General features: G+C 35.9%; 1 protein-coding gene across 1 annotated transcript in view; it reads right to left on the minus strand.

Moving 5' to 3' along the window:
* Positions 1-24277, minus strand: part of PRDM6 (PR/SET domain 6) — a 75262-nt gene that overhangs the window by 13584 nt on the left and 37401 nt on the right. Inside the window, exons 4-6 of the mRNA XM_072416032.1 lie at positions 10760-10887; positions 7173-7297; positions 5389-5731 (exon numbers count right to left, since the gene is read on the minus strand). Coding sequence (XP_072272133.1) covers positions 5389-5731; positions 7173-7297; positions 10760-10887 — 596 coding nt within the window. The remainder of the gene's footprint in view (positions 1-5388; positions 5732-7172; positions 7298-10759; positions 10888-24277) is intronic.

Consider the following 24277-nt stretch of genomic DNA (forward strand, 5'->3'; position numbering starts at 1 on the left):
AGTGAATATGTCCATTTAAAGTAGAAATCGATTGTACATTTGTTTTAATTTTTGGCTCGTGCATTTGAGCAGATTGTTTACGTCCAATAATTTTATATGACTGGAAATAAAGAATCTGCCCACATGCACCAACCAAAAACAATAAAAAAGTTCACATCAGATAGGATATAAAGCTAGTCCAAGGTAAAAATCTTTTTCAAACCAATCATAACAAACCAATTTTCCTCTTATCATGAAATGATGTCTTTGATTGGAAGTACACTTGCTGTGTTGTATGTAAAAATGATCAATTACATCCCACTGAGATTCCTGTTACATGTTTGCCTGGAAAAAACAATTTGAAGGGTACAATGTTTTGGGGTTTCTAATCAGTTGATTAGATTGGTTGGTGCAAAATTGGCAACATATATGTTCACCTAACTCTGTCAGGTTTTTATTGCCATTTCACACACAGTCAGTGGTCTCTTGATACAGAACAAAAAATGAAATCTAAAATTTTAGTTTTACAGAAAACAATTTAATTTAAATTTTTAAATAGCCAGTAAAAAATCTGTGAAGGATAATTATTAAAGACCTGATTTGCAACTATTCCTCTAACTTATCGTTGCCTCTCTAGAATAGACAGAGGATACACTTAAGTTACGTACATACGTCCAAAGCTTCTTGTCCGGTAATCGGCTCAGCGCCGATATCGAATGAGAATCTGGCGTGTTTATGGCCCCATCATCCATTCGTCTGAACGACCGTCCTGGCAGATCCACTGACGATGGACAACAAACGATCCTATTACAAGGGAAGGGGGAGAGCGCGCACAAGGGTGCCATTCTGTCGTTCTCCCCCTCCACTCTGAATAGAGCAGAATGGTGCTGTATGTACAGCACTCCTTCATGCATCGTGCAGTCCTTAGTCATTGGAAAGGATCGTGAAAGATCCTTTCCAACTACTATAACTGCATGTTTGTATGCGGCTTTACCCAGTGGCTATATAGACAGTAATTAAACCCTTTAGTGATTTCTCAATTTATCGTAGGCTAGACCTGGGGGGTATCTGGGGGCAGCAATCATTCTCCTAACTCATGTGCTGCCATCATAGCAAAATATGATCCAGCAGTGGAAAATATCTGGTGTGTATTTGTCACTGTGCAATTTCTGATATTGTACATTAGGGAAGAAGGGTGTTGAAGGAAATTTAAAAATAGAAAGGAGAGCCATAGAGTAGTTTAGTGTCGTTAACTTTTGCTTAGTTTTTTGTTTGAGGAAGTTAAACAATATCAAATACTGGTAAATGAAACATTGAAAAACTATTAAAATTCTTCTAATTCCTCCATTGGAAATACTGAATTAATCTGGCATTAAACCAGCATAACTAATCTGTAAAGCATTAGGGAAAAAGAAAACTCCTCTTCAGGGTAGATACACCAGATTTCTTTTTGCCATAATTTAGCTTTTTCTATAACTAAGCCCCTTATTTTTTAGATGAAGGTGGAGAAATCTTAAAATTTAGTTGGTTCTCGGCCTTAAAAAGTTTACAGAAGGCAGTTTTTAGGTTTGGGATTCTGAGAATGTTCAAATAACTTAACATTTTGCACTAATTTAAAAATATATCCTGTACACTAAAGCACCCACCTAGCAATTTTCCCCTAGCTGGGTAGGCTACACCTAAGCCAATTTCAGACATATGGTCTAATGCCATGTGGCTAGCTGCTCCCAGAAGCCCCTATATGTGCAGTCAGTTGTGTCATTTCACAAACACTTCATTGTGCGGTTGTTGTATAGTTTAAGGTATTATCGACCATCTCCAGTCCTTTAGCAACAACCACAATGCAACCACATTCAACCACATCTCACTGGGATAAGAACACCCATTAATTCCCATTCAAATCAATGGAAATGGCAGGCTGCTCAAAGAGTCCAGGAACCATACTGCAAACCATTGCAATGCAAACACAACCAAATGTAAGGTCATGTTCAGGTATGTGTGGTGTTTTTGCCAAGAGAGGAACCTCTAAGCTGCGCACAGTCAATAATTACCCATGCAGCATTGTAACCCCCAGTGCTAAAGGAATCTTCACAGCCTATACATAGTTCACTTTATGTACACTCTGCATGATGTAAGGGTCACAATATGGTAACAAAATATGACTGAAAACTATAAAGATCAAACTCTTACTGGTAATATGTACATAACAAAAGTGGAACATCAACAAGATTTGTTTTTCCTAAATAGAATGAGGAAAATTAAATTTTCCAAAAGTTTTTCCTAATTGGTAAGGGGAAAACGTTTCTGCTGGAGTACCACTTTACAAAGTTAAACACTTTACTTTCTTGTGTATTTCATGCAAATTTCCATCATTGACAGCTATTTACACTTGTTTGGCCCTAACATTTTTCCTGCTTATTGGCATGTCTTCCCGAGTTCTGCTCTGCAAGACTCTAGGGCTCATGTTTTATATAACCAAATGACTTGGCTCAGATTAGAACTCAGCTAAAAAGTGCTGTCTTGAAAATATGTCAAAATGGAGATTGTGATGTCCTGGTATTTAGCAAAGTAGATCCTAGCCATATCGATTGTAACCCTACATGAAAATGCTGTCTTCGTAAACATAGGGAATAAGCAACCATAAGTCAATTTTATTTATAGGATTTTACATCCCAGCCCAGGGAAAGATTTTTTTTTGTGCACAGTCTGCAGTTTAAGTCTGAGGTCCCACCGCTCTTTTACTTTAATCTTTATTGAAGAAAAAATACTTCTCAAATATTTTCTTCCATATTATGTTACTCTATGGGGAATCATGTTCCCTCACATCTGAGTAATACATTCAGCACATACAATTAGCTCCTAACAGTGGTTGTTTTAATGTGCGCATAAATCTCTTATTGAAATACTGTCAAATCAATAAGCCTTTTTTGGTGTTATGGAACTGGAGTGCGCGGTATAGTAACATTAGTCATCAGAAGAAATATGAGGTGCTATGTACATTCAGTACGATTATACTAGCCTTGTTCTGTTTATCTGTGGCTATCCAGTGACTAGCAGCTTATTAGAGTAATCAGGACGTGATCTACTTCGTAAAACATCACAGATTCGTATTACTGCAAAACCATCAAACTTTATCTTTACCCTGCAAATGACTTTTTTATTATTTCCATAAGGCATAGATATAATTGTATTTGATACCACCATATCTTATTTAGAGGTGTGCCAACCTAATATTGCTGATTCCAGTATTACTTAAACAGCCCATATATGAACTTGGGGCAGTGATCAGACCATATATCTCTAACTACAAATTCAGAAGTTGCTGATTTATGAACAGGAGTTGTAGAAGAGACCATAGTACATCAGAACATCAAAGGGTCAACAATAACCATCTTTATCTTTATCTGCCTATATTTTAGCTTTGAAACAATAAAATAAAAAAACGGGCACAAATGTGAAAGACTTTTCTAACTCTTAATATCAGTCAGCACACCACTGACAGAGTTGCCCTTTAGTAGATAAGTTCACCTATTTTTAATTATCAATTTTGGTTAAGATAAACTCCGCACCTAACTCAATGGTGGCTGTGATGCAAACCCCTTTAGCCCACAGTCACATATTTGTATTTCCAGGCCCTTATGTATATATTGCTTACCCTCCAAAATAAATCTCAATTGTAAAATTAAAAAGCCATTACATCCTTATTGCAGCTTGTTTGATTTACCTTGGAGTGCTTATGTAAATTTCTGGCTTATTTTAAAACAGCGTATAAGACAAAATTGTTGTTTTTAATTATTAGAATATCTTCCCTTCTTGCTAGTTCTTCAGACCGTCAGATAAATGAGCTTTGATGCATAAATAATGACCGTATTACATGCACTGTGCCACTGGCCAAAGTAACAGAAATTTTAATTCACTTGTTCAGCTAAATTTCATCTTCACTTCACAGCCATAAAATTCCATATTGACAAACGCTCAAACCAACTTTGACTCTAAGGTATCTGGTCAACATTTTTCTTCTGTATGGATATTAGTTTATTGAATAAATGGCATCTGTTTTCCTCCACATCACCACTAGAGCAGGTATATCTTTTTGACAGCTCCTCACGATTTATAGCTGTGCATGCTCTGAAGAAAAATAGTGCTAAGCAAAAAATTCCAATTCATTGCCTCTTAGTACTTAATTAAGTTCCTACACGCTGTACACCGCAGGTGAACCCAGCAATGACTGTCACATCAGCTCTGAGATGTAAGGCGTTCTCTCTCCAAGAGACATAAAGGCATTTATAGAATCTTGGCCTGATGTTTTCTACCTATGATGATCATTAATCTAACCCCGCATGATGGCCATGAGAAAACAGTGCATAAATCTTGAAATGGAGACATACAGTCAACTTGCCTTTAAAATGTCATGTTTAGCTCAATAAAGCTTATGAAAGTAACCCTTGTGTGAACCAGAATCCATTTAAAATACAGGGGCCCCAAGAAAAAATAAAATGAGTTTGACCAAAATAAAAATAAAATTGGTATACTTGTATTTGTTGTTAAGACACATTTTCTAGGAAGTTTGCTGTACAAATATTTTTAAAGACTATTAAAAGATACATTTTTCAAATCAGGTTTGAGGGGAGAAACGTTGGCTTGATCACCCACCGCAGGGAGAACTCTGAGCCAACAAGTAGAAGAAGAATGAAGGATTGAAGTTAATTGGTCGCCAAGAGTTGTATAAGGATCCCTCTCTCAGCCGTTTTTAAAAATAGAGCCCTGTGGTAATGAATATTATACACATGAGATGGAAGGGTAAAGCTAAAATCCCTGATGAAATGCCAAAAAAAATAAACTTTGTGTTTGGCTACAATGACGTTTCTTTTTGTCTAATTCTTTTAGGCTGAACTCAATTAAAAAATGTCCCCTGAAGTGGAGCTACCCCTGCACTGCAAGGATTAAATGCCCATTTACGTCTGCAAGGGGTGTAATAATTACCTGCTTCCTGGCAGCAGGGAGGTTCCTCTTCCATTGGACCATTGCATTGTGGGCAGGTCCTTGGCATTCTTACTTAAAATGCAGGAATATTTATCCTGCATTGTAGAGAATTACACAGTACCTGCTTCCACAGCATGGAGCTGCTTATGGAAAAACTGGGAACCATTCACATGCAGGAGGAGCCTTTGGAAAGGAAGACATAATGTAATAAACTTGTTTTTTTATTTCCTGGAGTAGGGCTTTGGGAGCTTTTTTTCCAAATGTAGGACAACTGTGGGGAGTAGCGCCAAAAGGACATTTGCATGGAATTTTTATGCAGACACTTTCCCATTATAAAAATGCTTCCATATTGACTGCTATTTGTCTACATTCTTCATTATCATATAACTAATACCCTTCAGGTCTGCCCATACCGCCTTGTTTTACCTGTCTGGATTCTGGGTGCACACATGCATCTGTAGTAGAATCCGTTGGGTAAAAGTCTTAAAGCATTGTCCACATTTCCAAAGATGCCAGTCACTGAATTCTGAGTTGAGTTGGCTTGTTGAAGTTGGACTGGCAAGCACTCGCTGGTTTTTAGCATTAATCTGGTTAAATCCTGTATCCAGAGGCCCAGATTTATCCAGGAGAGAATAGTTTCTGTTGCATGGAGTCTGTGGGAAAACTATGGACCTTTGCAATGTGGAAGAAGGCAACTTGCCATTTTTGTTGAAGGGCTGCAGTGCATCTTGCCTGTTCATAGCTTCCATAACTGGTGTTGGGACATTCACTGGAAGACATAAACACAATGAGAAAATTAATATCCGTGGATACCTACATATGTGCACATGTTTCCTTGTTCTTTATAATTCTTTTGTCATGTTGGTAAAATAAAGATCACAGAGAGATGAGAAAGAAGCACAGGACAGGACAGCAGACAACTAAAATAGTACAGAAACATAAAAGTTTCTCCCTCGTGTTACAGAAAAACAAATTATGCAAGCTACAGTTTTCTTCAACCATGTTAGCCTTTACAAGCAGATGGCACATTTTGCTTGGAGAGCTACAGTCTTCTATATTGTCTTGCTTTACTTTCCATCTCTTTTTTGAATAATGTGCAAAAAACCAGGGAAGAGCTACTATAGTATTTAACAAACAATGCCATATTGACCAAATGAAAACATTTTCACAGTTGATGTTAAAGTGCATGTATAGCCAGTAGGGGAGGTTTACAACTGCTGTCAGTATAATAGTTGCTGCTTGACTCCCTTTGGGAAATTCTTCCTTGTCTTATGTCCTGTAGATGCAATGTGAAATCAGAGGAGATCCCTCTTAGAAGTTGAATTTCTCTCTTAAAAAAAGTCGTCAACACAACAATTGTGCCCATTGGAAGATTTGCCTTTTTATTTTTGGTACAACTGTATGCTAAATATGTTTTATTTGCATATTGTGCTTGCTCAGCTGTGTTGGGTTGTACTCCAGTGTGCCTATATTGTCTACATACATGATAGTGACAAATATACAATTTTGTCATCTTATCACTTTGTGACAGGGGTCAACAGGACAAACGGAGGTTAAGTCAACAGCAATAAAATGTGACATGGGTCCTAGCAATAAAAAAAAAGTATGGCTATACATACACTTTAAATTAATATCCATTAAATCCAGGGTAGCCATATTTCACAAATCTCTAACACATATGGTGTACTTATGCCTGCATCATCTGGCTTTCTTTCTGTCTGATTTAGTGATTACCAATTAAAGTCAAATTTTAAAGACAAGTTTAATTGTGATTAGATATAATGAAACATACCATTGGAAGAAAACACCATTAGATGCTTGTAATTATGTACCATGCCCTCAATAGCATCAAATCAAGGATAGGGCATGAAGTAACATGAGAAAGCTCTTGGTTCCATCAAGATAATACAATTTGCAACCCTTATATAAATTACAGTATTAGAAACAGTGAAAATTCCATAAAAAAACAAACTAAAGAATGCAGAAATGAGAACCTCAACCCACCCTAAATAAAACAGAGCATACGAACTGTCCTGTAGTGCCCACAAATAGCTTTATTCTCTGGTATCACATAGTAAACATGGTATGCTTTAAGAGCATATAGGCTTTTTTTTACTAAGCAATTTATTATGCAAAAGATTTACTAAAACAATCAGCTTTTTAACTTCACAAGAAAAGACGTGCTGATTTTAGTGATGCCAGCTCCTTACAGTTTTCATCCTGAGCAATGCACTGCAATGGAATCCCAAAGAACGACGTGTAGCTGTCATTATACCACACCAGCAGTTCTGTGCCACGGGGAATGTCAATACAAGCTCTGTAGAATATGCTGGATCTGGTAAGAGAACAGAAAATCAATCATTGTTGAACTATTTACTCTTGACAGTCTCACTTATAACACTTAAAATAAATGATTCCCATTGTGACACATTCTAAAAAACAAAACAAAAATATGTTTTAATACAGATATCATTTCATTGTCAGACAACTTTCACAGACCACTGTTACAAATGGCTATGCACTACTGATTTAAAAGTACATCTAACTCTCCCTCTGGAGTCCTGATCACATTTGTTTCATTGAACCAAAAATTTTGCCTTTACAGAAGGCATGGAAATATTCACCTAAGTGGCTAGCAAAAAGAAGTTTACAATCTTTATCCTTAACTCAGTTGTATGTACACAGCAAAGTCAGGTTGGGTGGAAGCCAGTAAAGATTCCATTATGTCTAGGATTACGCATATGGAGAACTCCATATCTTATGAACAAAGCTCAAAACCCCAGCTCACATACTGGATACTAGAATTATATTTACATGTCCAGCTTTATACTCCTTTACATATTGTTACCCGAATATTGTAAACTTACTAAAATAAATATCTAATATTTAGGTTAAGCAATCGAAAAAGTGATTTCTCTCCCCACCAACCCCTCTTTATCTGCCCTGTTAATATGGAGTAATTTGGGTTGTTTGGGTCATGTGGTTTATATAGAGGTTCATTAATAGGTTCTACTATATTGTCATGTTGGAAAACCCAAAAATGCTCTGTGACATTAATTCCATGTATTATATTTTTGTTTGTAAACTAAATATTTATTAAAAATGTTTTAAGTTTAATTTATTTTTTTAAATACAAATGACCCAGCTTTTATAGTTTAAATTCATCCCTAAAAATTGAATTTATAGCATAAAATGTTTTTTTTTTTTCACTTCACCAGCTTCACTCTCTCTGCTTCCTCCTCCTAGCTGTGACCTAGCACTCTGCCAGCCTTCTAATCTCCAATGTTAATATAGAGCAAGTGCCAAGGAGAAGTAGACAGCAGAGTGCTAACAGCTGGCAAAACCAATTTTTTTCCTGTGTACTTTGAAGATGAATAAATCCACAGTGGTGTTTTAGCAGAACTAAACTCACCTTTCTTGGCTTCTTCGCTGGCCTTGACATCTTCACATGGGTTCAAATTGACTGGCCAGACCCGAATGATGCCACTTCTGCACATGTGCATGGGAGGTAATTCCCGATTGCACATGCCCAGCTGAGTTTACATTCAACAAAAGATTGAAAGTGGACAGATAAGTTTTATTTCAAAAGAGACATAGCTTGTCCCTTCCTAAATAAGGAACCTGCCTACTTACACTTTCATTTTATTAGTCCTGTTTTAAATGTCCATAGCCTGGCCACCCTTCAGTTTATCAGCAATTATATTATTCATATTATAATATTTAGAAATGTAATTACAATGTGTTTCATTTTTAGCTTTAAAATATTTAATATTCCCATTTCATTCTATCCAGAAAAGTAATTCCAATATTTTTTCCTAGTAGCTTATCTACAACAAGTCATTCTGGTGCATCCATAGCTTGTTACCTAATCCATCTTTTGAACAAAAAAATCCTGCATAGTAGAAAAAGGTAATATTTATCTGGAGAAAGTTTCCCAATTACAACTGAAAATATTAGCTTGAAGTTTTTGGTAAAAAATAGAACTACTTTATATAACTTAACATTTTTTCCATAAAGAATTATCTGTAACAGGACAATTTGTTTGTAGTGTAACAGTGTGGACATATGGGAGTCCGTCTCTACATTTTTCACCGGTGTGAGATATGCAGTTGTCAACATATTTTGTCACCACAAACTGCCTCTTGGCAACAGGAGCATAAAGATCAATAGAAAAGTGCAGATTCTCAATATTTTACTTGCAGCTGCAAAACTTCCATTTATCTTGTTATTCTCTCTATTTACAGCCATTTTGTCTCATGAGGGCTCTGCTGGCTAAGCAGAACTACCACTTTCTATGAATATCTGACAGAAACTCTCAGTTTGGACTGTTTTTGTTGCCCTCCATAAACTTCCACCCCTCGACTGCCGCAATGAAAATTCTCTCACAGCAGTATAAAAAAAAAAAATCAATAGCAAGTTGAGAAAAATCAAACCAACTTTGTCCTCCACCATTGCAAACATTTAATCTTTCACTTTGGCTCTCTCTAACATAAACAAAGCAGAGTAGCAAGCGAATGTACTAAAAACCAAATGACACAGTTTGCTGCTGAAAGAGCAGAACTGTTTTCAAGCAATGGGTGGTCTCGGAGGGTTGGGGTAGGCCGAAAAATAGTGTAAGCATTCACCATTTCTTCCAAGCAGATAATGCGTCCAAAACTCGCACAACTCTCTGCATGGTGAAGTACATCAAAGGGATTTTTCTCATTTCGGATAATATTTCCTTTGCTGACATGTATTTAGTATTGTGGTTGGATGACTCATAAAGATAGCTTCATGGCGTCCTAACGCTGTTGAAGTAGAACACATGCCAACGGACATTATTGTCAGCCTCAAAATAAAAACAAAACGTTCAACCGAGGGTCAATCAATCACAAAGCTCTTTGAAGAAAATTCCATTTAGATATTAGACATCATAACACAGGGAATTCAAACCAGCTGACTTTTTGTGAAAAGGACAACTTTGGACAATATAAAAATAGGCCGATGCCTTAAGTGTTCCCTGCCCAAAGCACTCTGTTGTTTGGTGACTGAAAAGAGTTTATTTAATTTTCATGGTTCATTGCACTGAAAGCTGAAACATCTGAAAGTGTGCTATACAGAGTTGTTAACATCTCATCAGGATTTAAAAAGTGCTGTAAAAATGTCTGACCCATGTAACTGATTTTATTTTCAGCATGCTTTTTTTAAAGTATCCGTTTTGCCTTTTTAAAATGTCTTTCATTATATTTATTATAATATTGAGAGCAATATATTACTCCTGGGAGAAATTATTTTATATTATTTCTTATGAGCACCTCATCTTCCCTAAACCATCCAGATTTTTAATGATGTATAGTATGTAATATATAAGGGTAAAATGCTTTCAGTGGCATAGCTATTATTTTTCCCTGACAAATAATTTGCAATTCTATTTATCATTCCTGTAATTGGTAATAGAATTATTTGACATTTGATATTTTTTGACTGTGAATTGATTATGTATGATTTTATTTTCCTATTTTATTCTTTTATTTCAGTGAAAAAAAAGTAAGTATTGAGATAAATGAAAAGGTGTTTATGTCATATTATTAGGCCTTGGGGAGGTAAATGGGGTTTCCATAACCCTCACAAGCCCTATGCCTAGAAAGCACCCTCTCTGCAGGAACAATTATCAAAAGTGGAGCTATGAATGGGTTTTCTTATTATATATATATATGAAATTTACTTGTTTAATCACAGCCAAAGATCTCTACTTCAGCATTTCTCATGTAATTTGTGCCTAATGTGTAACTTATTTTCAGGAATTGGAAAACATTACCTGTATTGAACGACAGTGAGATTCTGCTCCCCGCAGTGTCTGGCGCATCGGACGTACCTCATCCAGCTTGACTTACTGGGTTCTCCCCCATCAATGAAGTGCTGTAATGTCCCATCTTGGTCATATATCTACAGGGAAAGGAGGTTACAAGTTCAGTAGGAGAAAAAATCATCAATTACCCATTACTTTGTGGCCTGTGTCTCATATATCTTTTGTAGGGATTTATTACTCCAACATTTGTCACTAGTTTATGGAATCATGAGACCTGCTTGACATGAAAAAGGGAAACGTACTGTGATGCACTATAAATTTGTCCTGTCCTATCAACCCAATCCTTCATACATTAAATATATTTACAGAAAGTACAGAACGTAGACATGGGAAAACAGGACTTATCATACATATTGTTAATATGCGGGGTTCTGACAATCAGTTTGGTGATTTCAGAGGATTTCCAGAGATGAACAGCTATGCAGATGATTTAGTCATTTAGTAAACAATAATGTTGTATTGCACAGATACACTAATGTGTGATAGGATAACCTAAGGTCATGCTAAAACTGGATTCACTGCTATTATCTGACAGTGTAGATATAGAAAGATCAAGGTGCCTATTTCCAAATGATGTGTTCTAAAAAATCTAAAAAAGCATACAGTAGGTTTTTTACTAATGTTTATGACCCAATGTATCATTGATCATACATTGCTTTGCTAGCCTATCCAAAAATATATGATATGATATGTGATATGTGACGATAGGAGATATGTGGTGTGATAACAGCATAGGCATGTCTTTATTTTATATATATATATAAATATTGCTGATAGTCGGTGGTGTGAATGTGAGTTTTAAAGATCCATCAGAAGAAACCATGGCAATAGTCACATGATTAACACCTTGGAGTTGCATCACATCTAAAACTTCTAAAACTAAAACTCACAGGGAGTTGGGGGCTAAAGGGGAATTGTGGTATTGCATATGTCCTGTAATTTAGTTCGCCCAGCACTATGTATAATTATGTATTAATTATGTCAATATGTCACAACGGAATGTAAAAAACAGAGGGTCTTATTGCTAAATCTTTAAACCCCTTGCCTGGGCCTGGTATCCTGCTGGATTACTATTTTGAGTTCTGCTTCTTTCAAAATATATCTTCCAATTAAAGACATTTAATTAAAAGCAGATCAAACAGATTTGCCATACCCATTATGTAACCCATATGTAACATTTTTTACTCTTCCTGTTGTTAATGTTAAAAACAGCTGATAATGTGGTTTAGACATCTGCGGTGTTCACTGTTTTGGAAAGATTCTATTTTTTAAACTGTTCTGCATATTTTGCATGAAAATTAGAAGCACAATTTCATTAGACAAGATGTGGCTCTCCAGTTTGACAAATATCTATAAACTGCATTGGTTACTATATTTTTTAAGCAATTCTTCATACCTTTTTAGCCATTGCATATATAGTCAAGCAAAAAACAAGTATAAACTATATTCTAAGTATAAACACTAAACCAGCATTAAAATACAATTGGATAATTACAAAAATATCATGACTGTCTTTTAATCAATACAAATCACCACTCATACAAAAAATACTGCCATATGCATATGTTCCCTATCTTCCCTATCTTCCCACAGTCTTCACCAGACTCCACAAATCTGGATTTGCAGGTAAACTTGGTAAAGAAATCCACAATCCAGCAGTAAAAATCACTATGATGTTCATCATGCTAAGAAACATAGAATGTTTGTATAAAATATCACTGTCTTCAGGCCTGGTTCTAGCTGTGGATTAGTCACGCGGCCTCTGCACATGGAACTTCTGACTCCTATACAAGTCAGTGAAAGGCTCTGAAAATTACAGAATTATTGTCAATAAAGAGACTGGCTTGGTGGGTAAAGACACCTTCTTTATTTACCTTTATTCTCATAGACATGTATGAATAAAATAATAAGGTATATCTAATGCCAAAATCTTTATTAGTTTGCATAGAATCCCCCCAGAGACAGAGACAACTGTAAATAGCTAAAAAGCTAGTTAAAGGTTCCATCCCTTGCCAACTATTTAAACTTTAAAACGTGGGCTTTAGGAACACTTAAGCCATATTGACAAACTTTGTGTGGACACTGGGTGGTTAATGAATTACATTTTCAAATAAAAACCTGCCAATATATTATTATTATTATTATTATTATTAATATTAATAATAATAAAAATTTACTGTTAGGCTGTGTACACACTTAGAATTTGCATTGGTGAAAACGATCTTTCATGATTGTTTCAAGCAACAAATCGCACTAACTTGTCAGATTCTTGCCCGAGACAAACATAACCGTTCATCTCAGCATTCCTCTTGGGCGATAATCATTGGATGTGTCTACATAGCTCTAAAAAGAAGTGCAAAGTCTAGGGAACATTTTATTGTAAATTCTCCAATCTTATCATCTGCATTCCTACTAGTCTATCTTCTCCTTGTAGAGCTTATACACAAAGTATAATCCAATCACTGATTATAAAGAAACCTCCAACTTTTCTGTCACATACTGAATCTTACTTATCTTTTAGCTTGTCACAGACCATCAGTACAAAGTGGCTCAATCAGTCAGCCTGGTGGTCTCCATTCGACAGGGGTAAATGTCCTGGGGATTAACTTTCTATTATCTGGCTTCAGTCTGAGTTCAGAAATTGTTTCCTTAGCTTTCACTTTTCACTTTTGAAAAATGTGTATAGAAAAAATCGGTTGTGATGAATCAGCCATCGAGCAGTTCACTGGAGCCAGATGAGGTTTGATTGGAGAGACTAGTCCTCTTTCATGTTATATTCCTCAAAAATATCCTGCAGGGAAGAATGTTTTATTCTTCCAAATTAAAGTGAAATATTTCAACTTCCAGCTGTTAAGTGAAATAAGGCTGCCATTTTTCAAAAAATTGGATAGGTGCCATCTTCCACATAGAGACGTACCCCTATCTGCACTGCATCAGCAACAATGTGCTCAGCATATTGGAACTATAGTTATGACTCCATCACTCCAGAATCATAAAGAAAAATAGCAGCAATTTTTAGTCATATAGCTCAAAGTGCTATATTTGTATTGTTTACCCAGAAGTATCAGCTTAAATTAGGTAATGGAAAATGTCATCTGAATTACGTAAGTATAGCACATAAAAGTTCAATATGAAGTTCTTGGCAAGTATTGTCACTGATTGATGTCTGTCAGTATTAGTGGGGTCTATAAAAAGTGAATTCCATGGGATGCATTTAGCAGTATTCAATAAAATTACACTGAGCGGTTTACACAGATATATAGCAGCACTGCAGCATAAGGTGAGTTTCCAAACTCTTACCTGTAGAATATTACATTACTGTTATACAACATCAAAACCCAAAATGCCACTGATGTGGCTTTAGATGAATGGATCAGTCAGAAAATAAGCCTACAGTCTGCTTATGCTTACCAAATTATTTTTCTTAAAATTAACCCCAAGTATTCCAATATAAAAACAAATACCCCAAGTACTCCAAGGCGCAACCAAACTTTATATATATATATATATATATATATATATATATATTGATTAAATTAAATGCTATAGCACATTTTTCAAATTGAAGCTCATGGTTCTACCTTAAAATAAAGGGAAACTAGGCCTTAAGCTAAGCATATGATATTGGGTGTACATTACAGGATAAAGATCATATGGAGCCAAGATTTTTTCCATTTTCTCCACAGAAAAAAGGAGTAGCATATTGCCTGTGTGTTGCAGTAAAATGTCATCCTAATGTGAAAGAAAAGTCATGATGGCTTCAGTAACATTATGATTTTGATGACAACAGACATTCTTTTGCTCTGGTGATGTTATCAGTGAAAAAAGAATAATCAGTAATTAATTATCAGTAATGATTAGATTAAATACAACACAACTAATTAAAGAGGAACTATAACAGTTTTGTCCTTATTTCAGTTTTTTGCTTTTGTTTTTAGGTGATGTTTACCATTTCTTTTACTATTTATACAAAACCTTAATTTCACTGATTTTCATAGGCCTAAAAGCACTTTGTCTAAACAAAGCAGGCTAATAAAAATGATAAAACATTTGATCTGAACATAGTAACATTTGTCCCTGTTTACCGGGCCACTCCAACCATACCCACCCCTACCACCTGTAAATCATCACTGGCCTCCCTCAGCCCTGTTACTGTGGACGAAGTCTTGTCTCTTCTCTCATCATCTCTATCTACTACCTGTCCGCTTGACCCATATCCCTCTGATCTACTCTGTGCCCATTCCTCCACCCTGGCCTCTGCCCTAACCGAACTATTCAACCTCTCCCTTTCTACTGGTAAATACCCCTCAGCTTTCAAACATGCCATTATTCTTCCTATCCTTCTCTTGGTTTGCTTCCTATCTGTCTGACTGCTCCTTTCATGTTTCTTTCAAAGGTAACTCCTCCTCACCCACTCTCCTCTCACCAGTTCTCTTTTCTCTGTACACCTCCTCTCTCGGTAGTCTCATATTCTCCTTTGGCATACAGTACCATCTGTATGCTGATGACACTCAAATTTATCTGTCCACCCCTGACCTGTCTCCCTCAGTCCTGGATAAGGTCTCATGCTGCCGGTCAGCCATCTCATCATGGATGTCTGACTGATTCCTGAAACTCAGCCTGGATAAAACAGAACTCATCATCATTCCCCCGCTCTCTCTGCTTCTCCAATGATCTTCAACTGACTTCCTCACTCATAAGCTCTTCACATGCATGGCTACAAGACTTTTCTAGAGATGCCCCAATTCTCTGGAACAGTCTTCCCCATCCTATTCGGCTTGCTCCTACTTTCTGCTCATTTAAAAGAGCACTTAAAACCCATTTTTTTAAACTTGCCTACCCATCTTCTTCTGTCCTTTGAAACCATTACTACTTCCCACCACTATATATCTCCCATCCTATTGTGTGTAAACTCTCCCATCTACTAGATTGTAAGGTCTTTGGGGGCAGGGTCCTCTCCTCCTGTATCACTGTCTGTATTTGTTTTTCATTGTAACCCCTATTTAAAGTTCAGCATAATATGTTGGCGCTATATAAATCCTGTTTATTAATATTAATAATATTATGCCTACCCTTTACCTCTGTAACTGGGCACAACCTAATTATGAAATACTAGAGGCAAACACTATACCAAGATTGTCATTAATGTTCTGTGCCATCTCTCTTTCGCTTACTTATGGCTGGTTCCAGATTGACTGTGTGACAAGCAAGTTAAGTGCCTAGGTCATCACTAACAGCTGTTATCTGCAGTTTATCCCAACTGAACAAAGAAAATCTGGAGTAATCTATCCACAGAAGTACTATTTGTTAGCAGGACTAGCTATGTTTATAGTAGAACTTCTCATGAGACTTAAATAAACAAATCGTTTAGAGTAATGAAGAAAATCTCTATCAGCAAATCTTTATGAAGTGTCATTTTTCCATGCTATAAAGTTCCCATACTTTTACAAACTACTATTTGTGTTTCATTGTGCATTTTAGTATGATTTATAATATTAATATTTATTGTTTATATAGCACAACAGACATAGTAAAAGAGTTGCACTAACAATGTGCAGGATACACATAATAGTTGAACAGCACACCTTGTAAATTGCCTATAGAGGTGGAAAAATAATGTAAATTTACAATGTTTGTACAAATAATGAGGTGATATAGGTAGTGAGTTCCAGGGAGAAAGACAAGAGGTGTCTATAGAAGATCTGGATGGGTGGAGGCCACCATGTTTATGGATTCCCCAAGAAACCAATAGGGTGGAATAGTAGGCATGTAAAGTAAGAACTTTTTTTCTGCCAAGGCTGCACAATAAACGGCAGAGCTACACAGTGAATATCTCAGTAGCAGAACGGAATGTTATTATATCATTGACCAAATGTCCTGCTAATTGACAGGAGATGTAACTTCCATGTTTGTATATCTTGGCAAGGACACATTTTATTTTCTTGACTTTCGCTATTTCATGTTTAGTGGTTTATTTTTAACCTTTCTACATTTCATACACTGCATAAGTCTCATTGTGAAAGGAACAGCAGCAACCTTCACATTTGTTGGGTTGATACTGTATGGGCCCAGAATTAGTAACCACAGGTTGACCAAGAAGTAGAAACTCTGCACTAAATAAGTAGCCATGTGGCTGCTATTGGGCTTCAAGAGTGGGAGAGTTGCATTAGGAAAGCTGTTGACGCAACAAAACTTGGTCGTTTCCATTCTAGATGAGCTATGGTCAGACATGTAAGAGGAGTTATCGGGATCGCTAACAGTGACCATGGGTCTACATCTGAAGAGATCCACTCCACTCACCCAGGTTCTCTTATGATAGTCAAACTTTTTCAGTCTTGGAGAGCTTTTATTAATCAGGCCAAATTGCTCGGTGGCTAGCACTCTCACCTTTGTATTACTATGCCCCCAGGTTCAAATCTTGGTCGCAATATTCTACTTGTTTTTGCATTGTTAAATGCAATTAGGACAGATGTTTGTCTCAACATATTAGGCAGCGTGGAGTTAGTTACTGTATAAAATCCTCACTGTGAGGTAATCACAAACAAAGCAAAAAAAACGTTATGGAGCCTAGACATTCGTTAACTTCTGGACCAAGCTGTGCTTTGATATGCAAAAAGAAACAACTGCAGATTTGTTTCGGTCATTAAAGAGTTACAAGACGTTGCAGAAAGATCTCACCCCCCTAAGATCACCCACAACCTCAGCTGTGTTTAGCAAAAGATTTCTTCAGAAAGTCATGCAAACCACCCCTCCAAGCCTCTGTCTTGCACAGGAGAGCAGGGAAGCCCATTCATTACTCGGATGTCCTTAACCCAAGGACTACCTGTATTTGACTTTTGTCCAAAAAATTGGCATGTGTGTTAATGGCAAATAAGTATGGTAAGGATATTGGAATAAAAGTCTGAGAGACTGTTAGTGACTTCACTATAGACTTTGAAAAGCATTGCGTAGTATTTTTATGCTAATAAAATACAAGATAATAATAATAATGAAAAAAGAAAATAATCTCAATGAAAGGGACATTAGATTGTAACCAGTTCTGTAGTGAGCTTGTGAGCCGTGGCTAAGACACTAAACTGTATCCTTCTATGGTGGCAGGAATGGATGTATCTTAAGCACTCTGTAAAGTGCTGCAAAATATGCAGAGAAGCAAATAATGAATATAACCCATGTGAATTGTGTAAGAAAATCACAGTTTGATAAACATGGGACCATTAAACAAACAAAGTCCTTTGTGAGGTTTCAAGAAGTGATGGCAGAGTAACTATTTCCTGCTTCATGTCTGCAGGCTCTATATTCAGACAGCAAAGAATGACTGGGAATAACTACTCTTACATGCATGAATAAAAGTTGTGGAAAATGTTTATTTTATTGAAGTAATGGTCTCCTGTGGTTTTACTTCTTTCTACAATTGCTTACAGTTTTATATCTGCGTTGGAGCTCCACTCTCTAAATTATTATGTTTTTCTAAGTACATGGCATTCTTTCCTTCACCCGTATAAGTAAGCGCCATTCTCAGACACTCCATACTTTGGCAGAGGGACCTCTTGCGTACGGAGTTTTAGATGACATACAATTTCAATATTTAAAAGTATTAGTCAAAACATTCCTTATGATCAGAGGGTGAAATCAGCCATGGGAATTACAAATGAGCTGATATGTTAAACCTTTTTGCTTCTGATGTACTAGATGGAACTAAAAGACCTCCTACCAAATGGTGGGACCTCGACAAATTCTTTATCAAAATGTGGGATTAAGACTTTGCTGTCATTTGTAACTAAATACAACAGTGATTGTTGATGGGTCTAATCTGTGATAACAGTATTAGAGATTGTGTAGCTATTTAAAGTGTCATTTTAGTGATATGTGCAGGTGAAACATGTAATTTTCTAGGCAATTCAACTGCTCCCATGTTTTTTTCTCTTCTTTATGATATTTTTGGCACCCTTGCCATTAAATATGATTACTTTATGTTTTGACTCTGTCTTGGTTCATCTGAACCGAAGGGAGACTACTTCTTTTAGTTTTTTTGTGCTGCGTTTTTTCCCCCCCAAAATACGTGGGGGGAAATATACATTTCAGTGTGTAAGCTATTCTGTTATGGATGTCACCTTTTTTCCAATTAAAAGATTCTCTGACCCTGTACTTTATTTAGAAAGCTTTATCTTATAAGGTATGAGTGCCCTTGGTGCCCTTTGGTAGCCATCCTTGTCATGGTATTTCATATTACACCATTAGTTTCATTAGCTACATTGATCCTAGCTCATATAACTGACAAACTGATTTCTCTGTTTTGAATAAAGTTAGATAAGGTAACATTGTAACCTCCAAGCCAACTCTCCATATTCATGGTATGTAAATATTCATGTGATTTATAATCTTTCTTCAAGGCTTGGAAAAAATGAGTTCTCCAATGTTTCATCTGGAACACATGGGGACTATGAGAATAAGAGGTCTAACTAGAATAACATTTATCTACTCTGAACTATCAGTAATTCAATTAGTTATTTTTTTTTTTCTACAACAAATTTAAGGAGTGCATGTACTTCAGGCAAATACCTGTACAAAGAAAATATGATTTTGAAAGTACACCTAAATCCTTTATTTGTTTGAACATAATGGTAATTGTACAGTGCAAAAAAAAAGAAAAATAATATTTTATATGTATTGGAGTTTTCATCTTTTAAATCACATGCAGTAAATTTTTATTCCAATTAAGAATGTATTCTTATTGAGCTAAGCCAATCATTGATATATTTATCTAGGGCCATGTCATCATCCAAGCTGGACTTATGGTATCCAAGACTGAGAAGCACTTACATGCCATAAAATTAATGTTTTGATTGCAGCAGTGTATTTACCCCAAAGTTACAACCAGAAATTCTATCCACTTGAATGGGCTGATTACAGTTTTAGAAAGTGGAGCATGCAGCTTGTGCAGCCTAATAATTCCAACTGTTGCACATTTGCAAACGTAGCAATTGAAAACTGTCAATCAGGGTTTAAAATGAATTACTAACCTTCATTGTGGCCAATTCTGTTTGCCACTATCAGAATAGTGGGGGTTATTTGGCATTCTGTAAAGGGGCAATCACAATAATGCATTCACGTCAGCTAATAGCCACTAGGGCAATTTCAATTGTATCATTATTTCTTTGGGAAAAATAAAAGCACTTTGCAGTCAATTGTGCTGATCTTTTGCTTCGATTTTTTTCCTGCTTCCAAAACCATGATCCCCGAAACAAATATGGAGGGTGAATCTCCCAACTGTGGACCCATCAGGGGTTATAACTCTTTTCAGCTTTATCTAAAACTAGAAACAAGTTTTACCTTTAGATAAAAAAAATCAAACAAATGGTTCAGTTTGCTTCAATGGGTAATAAAAACAGCTTCTAATTCCCAAAAGTAATTGTATAATACTGTAGATCAACAGGCACCCCATACACCGCAAAGGTTAAATGCTAATTTCTGCCTAGGGTACACTCTAGGAGCTTCTTTACTTGGCCTCTTGCAACTGGCACTGTTCTCTTCCCTCTGATGCCCTGGTTTGTGGGCAGACCCCTGACATCCCCACAATGCAGGACTACTTGTTCTGCATTGTGTTGATGATATCAGGCTACAGAAGAAAAGGCTGTGGGGTATGGTTGCACGAGAGAAATAAGCCTTTGGAAGCAAGGTAAAAAAGCCTTTCCACTGGCACCCTATGCAAATTGCATTGCAGATGGAGCCCCACTACAACTGTAACTGTTTTATTTACCCAGGGCTAGGCTTTTATTATATGCTTTTCTCAGCAATTTCTTTTCAAGTCTACAACTTTATTTTTGGGAACTGATACCCAAAACTTTTTTATGCCTATTCCCAATGATACTTCTAATATGCAAGATTCTTTATCTTTATCTCTTTCTTAGTCAATGCCACTTTTAGTAAAGAAGGAAAGAACAAGAAAATATCTTGCTTAGTCAAAATCTACCTTATCAACAAATATGTGTTAGTATGCATACATTGCAAATTTTTTTGGTCCAACACAGCTGCTACAAATCTCTGTTTTCTTTGGGTTGTACTTATTTTCATGTAACATTTTCTGAATATGAAATTTGCAGAGATCAAAGTCTGTCTTCGAGCAAAGTTTTTATGCGGCCACATGTGTTTCGAATCTGGTACCAGCATCAAGTGTATTGTAGAAGCAAAACCACAATGTTCGGATCATATTTCTAAACAAATAACTGTATTTCACCATGTCATGTTGAACTTTGTGTGATCTTTCTATGGATAAAAGCTTCACATGAGAAAATAATATTTTGAATGTAGAATGCTGGTGAAGTTTATTATGGGAAACATAATAAAGTAACAGTTACCGTCCATGACAGGTATTATGTATTTTTCTGTCAAGTCATTTCATGTTCATTAGTAGTAGCAATACCTATTAATATTTCATTATACACGACATACTGTACAATGGTTCATAGCCAGTTCATCTTGATATCACTTTGTACCTAAAAAATGAACTTAGTAATTGTATCATAGATTTGTATGGCTCTGAATACATATATGTATGTGCACACATGTACATTTGGGCCTTTATAAAAAAGGGAACTATATCATATACTTTTAAAGCTGGACTCTGGTCTTGCAAAAAAAAATAAAATGTTTCTGTCCCACCCTACCAACTGATGGTACCCCGCTACATTGCATAAAAAGTGCTAGCTCAGTGAAGTGACTTTCAAATTAAAAAAAAAATCAATAAAGTCAAAGTATAAATGATGAATGCTCAAACTTTGTCTTACTTAACTATTCTGGTTACACAATTTAAACCATTACTCTGGTTAGCTTGTATTCAGAAGCTAAATTACCCAGAGAGGTATGTAGTCTCCCTAATGCAATCCCACAATAAACTTTTATGATTAATATTTTTTAAATGTTCCCTATCTGTACACACATATTAAAACATTTTAGAGTGTTTCACTTTTACTTTGTCTATTATTACATTCAGCGTATAAATGTGACTGGTTGCCAGAGTACATTGACACGAACACAATAACAGTTAATCTCCCCCTTGACCCAATAGATGTACATCACTCTGTCGACATATAAACAAATGCATGATGGGTTGTGTTTTACACAGATATATTAGATACCATGCTAAAATGAATCACAGAGTTCAATGCAGTGATAGCTAAGTGGGGTTCTGGACAATATTGGGCAATTTGCTTTAACATGCAGATAACATGATGGATAGGAAGACTGAATAGAAGTAATCTTTATACAACCCCATTGAGAATATGAAGATAGAAGCTTGTGATGATGTTGGTTAGGAAAGTTAGCAACACCAGTATTTCTAAAGCTATATACACACGCTGGATTTCTGCTGCTAAAAATTATCTTTTTTGACGCTGCTCAGATCTATAGATAGGGGAGCGAAGGGGCGAGCAGAAGGCACCCTGCTGCATCCTCTCCCATAGGACATGACAACGTCACAATATCTTCCATGGTTGGTTGTTTAGTTATCAACCACAGAGGATCGGTAAACAATGCTCTTTTTTTTGGCTGAGATTATTACAATCATTCTAATCAGGTTACAATAATTTAGTATGTGTAGGTGCTTTAGTTTTTTGAAGCCTCATGAAATTTTAAAAATTAAGGTGAATTAGGTTGATGTTTAATAATTTCATATCATTAAAAATTGTTAAGGAAAAATATAAAAAGGGAAAGTGAAGGAAACATCAGGTTGCTCATAATCCAGTCCTTATTTGTAAAGTACAGTTTGCCTTGGGTGCACCTCTAGTATATAGATAGAGAGCCCACAGTTCTCCTGGTATTTTAGCTAAGGTGTGGGGATTTCTAGGTTAGCTTTGGTTAGGGGCCCCGGGAGGGTAGACTAGTGTAATGTTTAGCAAATGTGAACTTCTCCTTTAAAAAATTAGCAACAAATTATAATTATATGCTTGGTTTTAATATTAGATACATCTTGAAGATAGTCATAGCCTATTGCCTATTAGAATACACAGATTGAGCCTGATTTATCAAAGATCTTCATGACTGGAGGAGATAGACTATCACGGGGGAACCTGGGTGATCCAGCAAACTTGGAATGGATCTGGCCCAGGATTTACCAACTAATAGAAAATGATTTTCAGAAATTTTTCCAGGTTTATTGGATCACCCGTATTCTCCTGTTATAGTCTATCTTCTCCAGTCTTGAAGAGTTTTAATAAATCAGGTCCATTATGATAGCAGGCAGTGAATTCCCTTACCAAATTCCTACATTTGACTTGCTTTGTTTATAGCCAGCAGACTTTGCAAAGGTACTGGTACTGTAGTGTGGCTTCACATATTTGCAAATGTATGCAACACTTATTCCATATGTTAGAAACCTGAACTGGTTTATATGCTGGGGAGGGAGGGTTAATACCATTTGATAACTATTCAAATACCTGTGGCAACCTATATGCCAAAGATAGAAAAAGAGGAAATTAAGTTTCGTTAAACAGTAGTTACATATAAACTGACAACGCCATAAAAAAATTCAAAAAAAAAATACACTGTTGCACCTAATTTTATTTAAATAAATATATATATATATATATATATATATACTTATATTTGTGCATCAATGCTCTATCAGTTTAACAAATAATTAACTGCTTAAAAAGAATACCAAATGTAAGTGCAACATGCAAAACACTCTATTAATAATCCCCGCTGAAGCTGCTGTTGAAGGTAAAGGTAGTGATAGAGAACATTAACATCTCCAAATTCATATGTAATTTATACCGATTAAAAGAAAACACTGTGTCATCATACAACAGATTTTATGCTTGTCATTTTTGTCCATTTAAAATGTTATCATTAATGAAAATTTCTGACATTTAATCAAGAATCCATTGGTGTGAAACACATTAATCAATAGTTTGAAAGAAGGGAGCATTTATCATGTAATTCAATATAAAAGACCATCCATAACTGTCATTTCAGCTGATTGTGGTAAGTTGTGTTTTTTGTATGTTTGCAATGCGGCACAGATTTTATGTATGAGACTACTACTACTATTATGTATGCACACTACTACTACTTAACATGACTTGCTTTGGGAAAGAATAATAAATATATATATATATAATATCAGGATGCCTAAAATATAGTTCTGAATGCATATGCACACTCTTACAGAGGTATATCTATGTAGGCACCCTTACACCCCTACCCCTATTTGAAAAGTCTAATTATCAAACGATTTATCAAGTTTACATTACAGTGAACCAGTGTGGACTAAGCCAACTCCAACACATACATGCAAGTTTAAAGCTCTTGTAAAAATAAATACAAATGACTGTTTAAAACACTAAATAAACAGATATGAACACTGGTTTAGTGCATCTTTCTAACTCTTTGTATTTTGGACTTTACTGCAATGTTTTCTGAATGACATGCAGCATCTTGGACAAAGATTTACAGACTGGAAGACACATG

This window comes from Pyxicephalus adspersus, chromosome 6, assembly GCF_032062135.1.
Source record: "Pyxicephalus adspersus chromosome 6, UCB_Pads_2.0, whole genome shotgun sequence".
NCBI lineage: Eukaryota > Metazoa > Chordata > Amphibia > Anura > Pyxicephalidae > Pyxicephalus > Pyxicephalus adspersus.